General features: G+C 38.3%; 1 protein-coding gene across 6 annotated transcripts in view; it reads right to left on the bottom strand.

Moving 5' to 3' along the window:
• The window catches only part of MAGI1 (membrane associated guanylate kinase, WW and PDZ domain containing 1), a 319996-nt gene that overhangs the window by 17932 nt on the left and 289671 nt on the right, over positions 1 to 12393 (bottom strand). For 4 of the 6 annotated variants that reach the window (XM_072420802.1, XM_072420804.1, XM_072420799.1 and 1 more), the window contains exons 15-18: positions 7176 to 7267; positions 6708 to 6900; positions 5286 to 5582; positions 888 to 1091 (exon numbers count right to left, since the gene is read on the bottom strand). In XM_072420802.1, the coding sequence (XP_072276903.1) occupies positions 888 to 1091; positions 5286 to 5582; positions 6708 to 6900; positions 7176 to 7267 (786 nt within the window). The remainder of the gene's footprint in view (positions 1 to 887; positions 1092 to 5285; positions 5583 to 6707; positions 6901 to 7175; positions 7268 to 12393) is intronic. The other 2 variants (XM_072420801.1, XM_072420803.1) reach the window with 1 other exon arrangement.

Raw genomic sequence — 12393 nt, 5'->3', positions numbered from 1 at the left:
ATGTGGACATAGGAAATGGTGAAGGCCACCAAATAATTGTGCTTTACAGATCAGTAAATAGAATAAATCTGCCTCTGACTTTTTTTCTGTCTTTTCTACATTATATAAAAACAAGCCTATGGACAGTGGTACAGAAATTGAAGAAAATAAAGTTTGCAATGGAAAAAACAGTGAAGTTCAGATTGGGCTCTTCTTTTAGATTGTATTCAGGCCTTTTACTGCATAAAAAAAATAGAGAGGGCTTGCTTGAGCAGGCTTGTTACAGAGTGCTAAATCCAGTGCACTGGACCCAGCTCTGGTGCCTACTGAACTGCACGGATTTAGGTACCTTGTACATCTATAACTGTAACAGAAAAGTGAAGTGGGCAGAACGGTGGCTCAGTTGCTATCAGTCTTGCCTTTTCAGTACTAGGGTCTCAGGTTCAAATCTTGGCCAACACTATCTGCATTGGTTTCCTTTGTGCACTCTGATTTTTTTCCATGTACCAAAAAGGTGCACTTGGTTTATTTGGCTCCCTCCCCCAAAATTGGCCTTGGACCGTGTAATTGACATGACAATAGTCAGGGACATTGTACTGTAAGCCAGTTAGTGACATGACTATAGACTTCGTAAATCGCTGCGTAATATGTTGGCTCTATATATAATACTAATAAAGGTAATATTAATATCAAAGTGAAGGTAAGTCTTTGAAATGAACAGCTTAATGAAAATTAAGGTTGTTCATTGCCTTACCTTTCCCTATATTGATTGAACAGAGAAATGTGGCACTAAATTTTTCCATTCCATTCCATTCAAAAAAAATGTCTGATGCAAGGCTGTAGGTGAAAGTTCTCTTTTTACTGCAACAATGAATCACTGTACATGAAGGATAAGAATGGGGACATACCATCTCCAGGAATGATGCGTAGAGTTACAGTGTTTCCAGCTTCTTTAATTAAGTTGACAATATCTGAATGCGACTTGTTGGTGATGGAGCACCCGTTGACGGCCAGTATCCGATCTCCCACCTTGAGCTTTCCGCATCGGTCGGCTGGGCTGCCCTCGATTATCCGACCTATTTTATGAGGCATGGCCACACATGCATTTCCGGCTTTTGTAGGTCACAATTTGTGTTAAAGTGACAAGACATCATAAGGACAGGAGAGAAGGATTGAGAAAGGAGAAAGAAGATTGAGGGTTAATAATGTATTAGGAAAGTATTAGCTGAGCTGTGCTACTCAGACTGAAGAAAACACTGGCAAGGCTGGCTTGTTGGCATATCAAACTCGGAACAAAATGAGCTGACCATTCTGTAGTATACAAAGCCGCTACATGTGCTGTTATCTGGATCAAGAGCAGTACTAAGCTGTAAGTCCTTACCCCCAATTCTATCAGTTTTGTGCAGACTGGAGATCTTTCTTAATGTGAACCTGTGGCTGGCCTGTGGGCATGCAAGCTTTCACAAATTTTAGGAAACAGTTACAAGCTTTATAATAAGCCATCACCGATTTTTTTAACTGCAATCAATGTGGAGCCATTCATCCTCAAAATTCAAGAAGCAGAAATGGTCTCCAAGAAGAAACTTGAATTCCTACCCATTCTTGTGTACTTGTTAAGTACTCAAAGTTACTCCCCTCCTCTTAGCAATGACTTGACAGCCTGACAGCCTTCTAATCTTCCTGTAAACACAGGTTCACATAGAGATTAGCAGGCTGTCAAGTAGCTGCTAAGAGTAGGGGAGTAACTGAGTATGAATAACTCCACGGTGCCTGATGCTACAGAGGTCGGTAACTGCTTGTCTTAAGTTTTCTCAAAATTATTGAAATATCTGGCTACAGGTATACCTAAAAGGAAACTTTTTATAGGAAAACGTTATCACTTTATGAAAAAAGTCCCTGAGCAGTTCTGGATTTTTTAATCCAGATTTCTAACTTATTCTTGCAGTAAAGTAGCACATAGAGTTACCTCTGTGCTATTGCTAAGATTGTCAACCGTTGCATAGAAATCTCCTAAAACATACACACAAAAAAGTTCTATCCACAGTGCTTGTTATTGGCTGCTATACCGAATTTTCACCTGATTCATGCGTTTGGTTTTTAAGTCACGGTGGACTTGGGCTCAGCATGGTCACTCTACATCTAATAATGAAGTACAAAGTGGACATTTCTTTGCCAAATCTATTTTCAATAAAGCCCCGGGGTGATTTACAGGGCCATTATAAACTTGTTTCCTGGAACCTGTCTAAGGTTTGCTGCTTAGAACTTGCATTAAAACAGAATGGGCTGGGGTCAGCTCATTTGTCTTCAAGGCCGCAGATTACCCACAATCCCCTCATCTCCGTATCAGGCCCGCGATCTCCCAAGCTGCAGCAAGACAAATCACCCACTTAGGCTTGCCAGTGTTTTGTTCATGAATGATAATCAGTGCATATAATAGGCTGCCTTCTACCCCAGATATTCAGTGATGTTCAAGTAGAAAGTAAGGAATTGCTTTATTATCACCCTTGCTAAAACACAATGCAAGTCACCAGACAGCTTGTAAAAAGAAACCACAAAAGCACAAGACGCAGGGAACAGTAGTTAAAGCACAAAGTATACATAAAATGTGTGCACATTACAAAAACACATCCTGTCTAATATCTTTGATGTGTGATATTATCTTATGAGTTCATGCCTAAATAAATTTTATTTATACTTTTAGTATATCTACATAAGAATAACTGCATTTGCTAAACGTGCATGCTATTTGTTCTGTTAAGAATTACAGCACAGTTTAAGCAGAACTAAAGCACCACTTTTAAAATGTTGGATCAGGCAGGGCATAACTGCAGAAAGAAACAGGTGATGTTCTGATTGCTCCATGGAACTGTTGGCTGCCAGGATACCCGGCAATCCTGGCTTCCCCTGAACTTGGCGGTACTGAATGGATTTGACTGGGTCTGGTTTTAAACTACCAGCCTTATGCCAAGCTAAAGGTAACCAAAGCCAAACCTTTTTAGATATAGTAGAGAAGGTAGAAAGGTTAAGACTTCTGCCATAGACAGCAGGTAAAACTTGATAGAAGTTGTAATCCTCACCACTATATTGAAACCTACATTTTTGGGTACAGTTAAAGGATATTTTGTAATGGTTTTATGAAGATTTAAGCCATGACAACATTAGTTAGAGCCCCATGGGTTTTTAAAGAGGCCAGTGACAGTCTCACTTCGGGAAGGTGGTCTCACACTAAAAAACTCACAGACACAGCCATTTTAGAGAGAGGATGAATCATCAGACAGCAATAGTGAGGAAGGGTGAGAAGGAATGAGTTACTTGTTCTGTTTCACCATTTGGTATGTGTAAATATCAGCTACTGAGCTCTTTTCCCCTGACAGTAAAAGAGGAAACATAAACGAAGCCTAAAGCTCCACTGGTGGTGAAAAAAAAAGTCTCCATATTCACTTTCATAATTGCCTAACTGACAGGAAAATGGAGGTGTTTTTTTAATAGTGTTGGTCAAATATCTCACTATTTGATTCGACAGCTATTCAATTGAATGGGGGATATTGTTTGGGTGATCAAATGCCGAATTCGACCACTATTTAGGTAAATGGTGGGAAAATTCTGGTTATTTTTCGGGACTGTGAAGAACTGCAAGAGCAATCAGGGGAGCAGAGATGACAGCTCCACTCCCCTAATTGCTCTAGCAGCCCTTTACTAGTTGTATGTGTTCTTGGATAGAGTTTCTCTATTCCCTGCAGAGGCTAAAAATAGTTAAAGTTGGGGGATCAGTTGACAATTTGATAAATGATTTATAAATATTTGGAGTATTCTGCGACCATAACACACACACTATAGCATTCTACCTACAAATCTGATTATTCAGGACACAGATTAAAAAGATACTTGCAGCTGTTCAAAGACACAAAGTAAACGAAAGCCTATGAAAGCTATGTTAAAATATGCCTAAATAAATGATTGCAAAATGTGTCCCTGTTGTTCACTCCCACAATTGTTTTGTTGAAAAGAATTTGCTGACTTTTTATGAACACTAGAGGGAGTACCTAGATGGTACTGGACATGAACTATGATCATGAAAATATGGCAAGGCAAGCAAGTAAAGATATAAGTAAATTATGTCCAGATAAACTACTTAGTACTGATTTAGATATGCACTAAAATGCTGATATTTGAAATCCATATTTCATATTCTATTTTAATGATTTATTTGGACGTAAAACTGCCTTTTTTTCTCTACATTTTTGTATAGATATGAAATATTTACCCTAATAAAGCCTCCTTTGATTTTCACTTCAAAGCCTACAAAATGTTACAAGGCCTAATGTATATTTTATTTAGGACTGAAGCCAACAAGTTGATTAAATATTCTATGTACTTTTACTTCTTTCAGTGCTGAATTCAAGAGCCCATCTTTATGGCTCCCGATGCACGAGAGCCGAGCCATAAACCTACAATCGCTCAGAAGATTTTCCAATAATTACAGGTTTTTACTGTCGTCTTGGGCTTCAGATGGCACTTGCCTTTTTAATGGAATACAACTAGAAGCAAAATAAATTTTGAAAGTGTATTAATCAGTCAAGTTTAAATTACAGAAAAGGAAACTCGCTACATACAAATTTGATGTGATTCTTAGGACGCCACTGAAACCTTGTGGTCTTTATTCATAAGAAGGTCTGTATTACCCCATACCAAATGGATCTTGGTTTCTTATTTTAAGAGATTGGAAAAAGAACAATGTTGAAGGGAATCTGGGGAAAAAAGACAAATGGAAGCTACTATTCTCCTAAAGTAGGACTTTTTGGTCAATTTAATTTTCCCAACTCTAGTTACCTGTACCCTCTTGTAGGCCAGAGTCAAAATGGCTGGCTCCACAACTACACTTCAATAAAACGAAAAAAAATAAATAAATGTCTACTTAGCTCTATTCACTTAAGTCTTTACTTGTGGTGTGACCTTTTGTCATGTTATGGATGACCAATCACTGTAAAAGCCTTAAAGCAGAACTAAAGTTTCACTTTTAACAATGCATGATCATTTGGGTTCCTAGTAAAAAGCTATTTTAGCTTTGATTGCCAGGATACCTGGCGATCCTGGCTTCTTCTATGTGTGCAGAGAATGAATGAACCCCTGTGCACATCATTGTAGCCCAGCCAATCAAGATGGCCAGAGATCGTCTACTGGAAAAAAAGAAAGAAAAATATGATGGGGCCCTGTGGGTGAATGGGGACAGGTGAGTAACGCCGGTTTAGTTCTACTTTAGATGAGCCAATTATATGCAACTGTCATGGCATTCTCTCCACACTCACCGAAAGTTGTTCCGGCTTCTGGCCTGCTGACGGAGGACACAATGACAAATCCAAAGCCTTCATTTTCGCCACGATGAATTTCCACATCATACGGCTGAATTACTGTGCTGACTAAGCCACTACCTCCACCTCCACCGCTGCCGATTCCACTTGTGGAGCCGCTGCCAGAGCTAACAGTGTTAAGTGAGTTTTGGCTGCCCTGGGGCGTGCGTTTCTCCTCTGTCAGAGATGCGGGCTGGTTACTACTATGATGAGAAGATGCTGGTGAGGCAGGGACTTCATTTTCTGTTTTGAGAACTGAAAAACAAAATGATGGTAAATCTGTGAGATGAAGAAGTCTTTTTGCATTAACATTTTGTTTTTGGGCTTTGATTGTTCAGTTTAATCATTACCTATCTTAGTTTAACACATTATCTTTCAAGCAATAAAATCTTGATGGTTAATAGTGAATGTAGACATGCAACAATTTTGGGCAGTAAAACCCCCAACATGTAAACCTATCAACTGGCAATACTGAGAACTGAGAAGACATCAGTATTAGGCTGTCTGATTTTTAGCACTTTCTCCCTAGATCTATATCCGTGTTTCTCAATCTTTTTAACATGGGGAACCCTTAAAAAAACCTTTAGTTGTTAAGGAACCTTTGCTATGATTACTATATCCAGAGCTCACAGTACATTATTGTGGTGGTCAGTAGCAAGAATGCCTTCTACATTTTTGGCCATTGAGAAGAAGAACGTCATCCTTATAGACAGCCAAAAAGATCATTGGTGTTACTAAAGCTTGAGGAACCCCTAACAACCTTTGGAGGAACCCTGGTTGAGAAATACTGATTTATGTTGATAATAATTGCTAATAATCCAATCTAACAACCATTTTTTTCAATTATTCAGACATCCAGTCACATACCCTCTTTAGTTCTATCACACGTGGTTATCAATCCCTCCTCTATAAGGAAAGGCATTTGTCAGACTCAGGAATATTTAGAACATCAGAATTTTGTTATATAGGCAGCCAACTTCACAAGATTTATGTCAAGAAGGCAAATACACTGACTTGGGGGATCAAGCTGCCTAGTGAGTGACTCTTTAATCAAAACTAAGGTCAACCTTGAAGCATCCCTGTCACATAAATTAAATTGCCCAAACAGCTGCCCTTGCAAAACAAGAGAGTAAATACATCTCCCAATGCCCATTTTGCTGAATACTGCTCTGTTGGAGATAAATAATTCTTTGAAGTCTGTCCAGAAAACTGACACATTTGGGAAGGTTGATTTCCTGGTCACCCCTATGATCATGCTGTACTATATTTCTTCCCAAAGACCTCCAGGTCACTAAGAAATGTGGACAGAATGTACATAACTTTGGAAAGAAAAGTTGTAATGTGTTATAAAGGTGAGTAATAAGCACATTTTCTACGTACCTGGATAAACTACTTTGCGTCTTATGGTTAAATTGACATGGCCTTGCTTAGCTGCTTGCTGCATAAGCTGTACTACAAGTTGATGAGATTTCCCAACTACAGCTGTGCCATCGACACAGATCAATTCATCACCCGATCTCAGACGCCCATCTGCATCAGCTGATCCCAGAGGCACGATATGACCTATGAATATCTGTTGAGAGGTAACACTTGATGAAATAAAAGAAATACCACAATCAGTTTTTTATCAAGGAGGTCTTAGTATTTATATCAAACATTATCAAACACTGGGCTGTGTGTATGTACTTTAGGAGTATTGACACTATATCGCAAAAGACACCCACTGCATGTGCACATAAACACATTGCGAATACCAGTCACCAGAAAGCATGTATCCCAAGTGTTGTCAACTGTGTTAAGAAATGCGTGCAGATTGTATATCACCATCTGTTGTCAACATTTACTTACTGGCTCCCCAGGCTCATTCCCTCCAAGAATTCTGAAGCCAAAGCCGGTTTCCTTCCTCCACAAGAAGATATCATGCTCCTGGAAATCTGGAACTTAAGAAACCAAGAAAATCATGGTGTTATTTTACATGAAAAAAAAAAAAAACAGCCAAAAAAAGAAGACTGATACATGGAAATCAGCATTAATTATTCATTGTGTTGTTATGCCAGGAAGCAATCTGTGTGAGGTGTACTGGGAAGAGAAGTGAGCTGCTGCACATGAGACCATGATAAAGAGCTTAAGGCTTAAGGAGATCCTGTCCCCTTGGTGTACTGTAAGCCATCCTGAGTGCCAGGCCAATAAAAAGCAAGAGTGTCCCATATTTCCCAACCTAATATGTAGAAGAAGAACACAGAAAACTTTAAGCCTTCCCGCAAATTGACGAAGGATGCTCCAATGACATCTATATGTTGTCATTCAACACTCATAACATAGATAGAAAGCGAGTCTGCATTAACCTCAGTAGCTGCAGACACTTAGGAGCAATTAATTAAAAGTTAACAACAGAGGTAGTTCATATCATGTGCTCTCTTCCCTCATATGCATGTGTTTTGTGTATAGACTACAGCTTAGCAGGCTGCGCAGTCAGGGCAAGAGAATGAGCTCAACTAGTAAGATGAAAAGGATGGTAATTTCAGCAGTAAACTTTGAAGATGTATTGCTTCACTGTGCTGGCAGCTAAAGAGGCAAATGAGTTTTTTTTTTAAAAAAAGCTTATTTATTTATTTCAATTTCTCCCTTTCTGAGACAAAAAATAAATTCTATATATCTGAACTAAACTGCTGTTGGAAGGTAAAGGGTCTGTTTAAACGGATATCTTATACGTATGCAAAGAACTGAAAGTCTTTGGCCTAAGGCAACTGCCCAAGCAGCTTCACCCTGACCCGACTTTTTCTTTGGAAGAAATGAAAAGAAATGTTTTTGTGTGCTGAATCCAACCTTCAAAATAAGGTAGACTTTCAATTCACTCAAGACTGGAGATTTACAAAGACAGAAGAAGAATTCTGTAGGTAATACCTTAGAGATTCTCACTATTTCCTAATGAGCCGAGAGACAAAATGGCTGCAGGGTAAACAGTTACAGTTGACTAATAGTCTACAAAACAGCTGCCTCAGCTAGATCAAGATTACGTTCAACTTTGACAGTTGCTTTTTTTTCCATAGTGGCAGTCGTATAACTTCATGACAAGGGAATACCAGTGACAGTATGTAAAACATATGTTATTATTACATGGGACTGTCATTAAAAGTAATTAAATAGAAACGAAAAATAAAAAGCTTGCAGATACTGGAGCATTGCATAATAATAAGTTGGAAATTATGATCTGCTACTTCCAGTAAAGGAATAGGAACCTTGGGTCTTTTATGTTATGGGAAGACAGGGTACCATGCAACAAAGTCATTGTGCCAAATTAACTGGAGGGCATGGAAAGAGGTAGGTTTACTATGACACATCTTTTCACAACATCAAGAATTTTCCTTTTTTTTTGTGGTCCCCAGGATTCTGTTGCACAACATCCTAAAGCCATAAAGAAAGACTACCCTGCAATGGCAGCAGCAATGAACATTAAAGCTACTTTTGGTAATATTTACACAAACATACAGGTAGTCTGTGCTAAAGAACAGTACGGTTACCAGACTAAATATTCCTCCAAAGAAGACTTTTATGATGAGCAATATGGGGCTGGTAGTTCCTGAATAGCAGAGGTGCTGAAGAAGGTGACTTGTGCCTTAGGAGAAGTCCTCTCATTGACTTACAGCTTGTTCCCAGAAAGCTTTTTTTTTTATCTTAAGCTAATATACACTAATATTGATTTCAGTAGTGGTCTGTGCATGACAATACCAGTAAGTATGTTAAGTAGCAAAGGTAATATGAAGACTGTTGCTGAATGAAAAAAAATCAATATAATTAGGGGAAGATACAACTTGTGGTTAGGCCGTTGACTTATGAGGGAAGCTATTAGTACAGATGCCAAAGTTAAATATTAGGAAACTCCTCAAGAAGAAAAGTGTCTGAAAGCGAGTTATGTCACAAATAGTAACCAGTAAGATTTTTACTTTTAAGTTCTAAATTGAAACCAAAGCTGTTTGGCTGTTATGGAAAACTCTTGAGTGCTAAAGAAATACTAAAGATGTGTACATGTCCTGGCCCTCAAGGAATGGAGTTGGACAGTTGTGGTCTGTATTGTATTGAGTAGTACTATTAACAATAGACAAATGGGTAAAGATGGCATCATGAAGGCCACAAAAAGTGTTGTTGGAAATATTTTTCTGCACCTACACGGAATTTTAAGGGATAAACAAAAATGGGTTTTGCATCATGGTACTGAATAGATTTTTTATTTTTGTGCCCCGAGATGCCCTTCAAGACGAAAGCCAGCTAAAAAGTAGGGAAAACAAAATGATAAAATCATATCATTACTCAGATATGCTTCACAAACAAAATGATTTATAGGGATTAAAAGACCAATAGACTAGTAGCTTTTGAACTTTTTGTTCAGAATAATAATAAAATGAGTCATGCTTTGTTAATAGTGATGACCTATTTTTTGTGTACCAAGAGACACTAAAAAATAAAACTGAAGTTTAATGAATATTGAGTTTGACTGATGAGTAAATCAATATCCCAAATCAACATCCAGTAAACAAACTCCTCCTTAAGGTGGGTGCTTTTTGCAGAAATCAGGGACTGCACCATGGACAGCCAGGCCGCGGACCAATGATCTAGATCAACCTTTTTAACATGGGGGGTCCCTTGAAAAAACTTTCAGCTCTTTAGGGGATCCCTTCTATAATTACTAAATCCCCAGCTCACAGTATATTACTATAGTGGTCAGTAGGAAAAATGCCTCCTACTTTATTGGCCATTGGGAAGAATGTCACCCTTACAGATAACCAAAAACATTTTTGTCCTTACTGACCTCAAACTGCTTATTGCTCAAGGAACTTCTCGCAACCTAAAAAACCTAGATAAAACCTAGTTGAGAAACTAGATGATACAGAATTACTCCAGACATATTAAGGCGGACTCTTTCTGACTTGCTGAAGATTCTATTGCACATTGTAAGCTCAACGTGTGCAGTAAACCTAATCTAAGCTATTTCAGTTCATCAGAAGAACCTGCACAACTGTGCAAGACTAAAATAATAGGCTGGAGTTCAGCTTTAAAAAAAAGCTAAACATTTGCACTGGAAGGCAGCTGGTCAATAATGCAATTAATGGAGTTTTTCTTGCTCTCCAAGCTATTTAGCCTAATTGGGTGGCAATTTACCTTAATCAAGATTAAATACCCATAAAATCTAAGCAAAACATCAATAACTATCCAAGGAGCTTTATTCATGCATTGAGATCTTTTCACACTAAACTAAAAAGTCTTGGGTGTCATAGATCTCTCTTAACAGAAAGACAGAATGCACAGAAAGAACTGTCTTTATAGCCAAAAGCAACAATCTTCTTTCCTTTTCATGCCTTTTTAATGTGCTGAAAATAACACTAGCAGAATTTGGTTGCAAATGGACTTTTTTGGCAGTTGGCCTACGCACACAAAAGAATTGGATTAGGTCATGTTTCAGCAATTTCCATTTATCAAACTGGGCTCCTCCAACCAGCTATCAGCGGCGGCAATACTTCCAGTGTCCAAGAATATATAAAAAACTAAATAGGTGTCTTGAAGGAAAGCTGCATTGTCCAAGGTATTATAACTGGTCATTGTCCATTTGGTCATTGTTCCAGCCCCACTTTATTGCAAAATCTGCTCAAAAGCTATGGAAGACGCAATAAATAGACCTACAATTTTACCTTGCCTTTTTCTGGGTTTACATTAAAGTACGTTATTGCAGAGATAAGAACTGCTGGGATCAGTAATTGCTGTCTACTATGACCATTTGTCTATTTTTTTTTTTTTGGTCTGTGACCATCAGCTCAACTTTATGATGTCTAGTTGGCAGAACATATATAAATCAGAACAGGGAAAGTTTATAGTTTTTCTGGTTCTGGATCTAGTAAGCCATGGTATGTTGAAGAGGTGGAGAACACATCTGCATCTGGTTGATAGCATACAGGCCCAATAAACATTTTTTTGGTAGTTTTTATATCACTGAACTCCATCATTGCATCATCTTATTCTATGCAGTTTCACTGCACTTGAGTACAAGAATGGGTTTTTATTTGAACAAAGAATCTGTTTCAGGAATGCATGCACACGTTGAAAGTAGTCAAGCAGGAGTCATGTATTGTCACATTTGCCCACAGTCTTTAAAATAAAAGCCAATAGAATGTATTTTATAAGAAACTCAGATCCCCATGATGTGGTTGGCAGCCTCCAGTCAATGTTATTTCCTCTTCAGTCAATAGGGAGGTTTCTCCTGGCTGACATGATGGGGGATGACTTGATTTGAACAAGAAGACGTGCATCTCCTAACAGTGTTATAAAGGACCAACTTCCACATGAGCCATGAAGAAACTTCAGTATGAAACCTGAGTCAGCTTTCATAAAGGCAATGCATCCTTGTGGCTTTTTAATAAAAGCGGCAGTGACAAATGCAAATGAATGATTCATAGTAAAAGTGCAGTCATCCTTTAAACTACTTGTGCTGGTATTTCATGTATGAATAATAATGTTAGGGCACAGCCCATACCCAATAACGGAGAGAAACTGCTGTATTTCATAGTCTACCTGCTTATGTAGCAGATTACCAGCTGATATATTTCAGTTGCTTTGAAAAACGAGCATAACAGGTCAACAGCATGGTATTGTGCCAAATATGGAAACATGCCAATCACTAGATAGGCACACAGATGTTTCATATAGATTCACACTGAATAAACCAGAACATACAGTGGCTGGTCCATTTGATTCCTATCTAGAAAACATAGCAGGCTTTTAATGTTTATGTCAAGGTTACATACATGCTGATCTGTGCACAGTCATTTCTACAAGAAATTTGCATCAATCAGTTTGTCGTTGCGGGACTCCTCTGCAGTGTGTGTCGAAGGGGAAAAACAACTGCTTGTAGGCAAATTTGCATTCAGCAAGCGTGCGGCTCAAGCAGGCTGCAATGGTGTAATGTAATCATGTAACAATATTTAAAGTAATAAAATACAATGTAAATGTGGACGAAAGGGTTTTTACATATGGATGTATATAACTAGGTTATGTTATTTCTTGGAGAGAATGCTAA

The sequence above is a fragment of the Pyxicephalus adspersus genome, chromosome 8 (assembly GCF_032062135.1).
Source record: "Pyxicephalus adspersus chromosome 8, UCB_Pads_2.0, whole genome shotgun sequence".
Classification (NCBI taxonomy): domain Eukaryota; kingdom Metazoa; phylum Chordata; class Amphibia; order Anura; family Pyxicephalidae; genus Pyxicephalus; species Pyxicephalus adspersus.
Note: the sequence above shows the minus strand (reverse complement) of the source record. Positions and strands in the feature narration are given on the sequence as shown.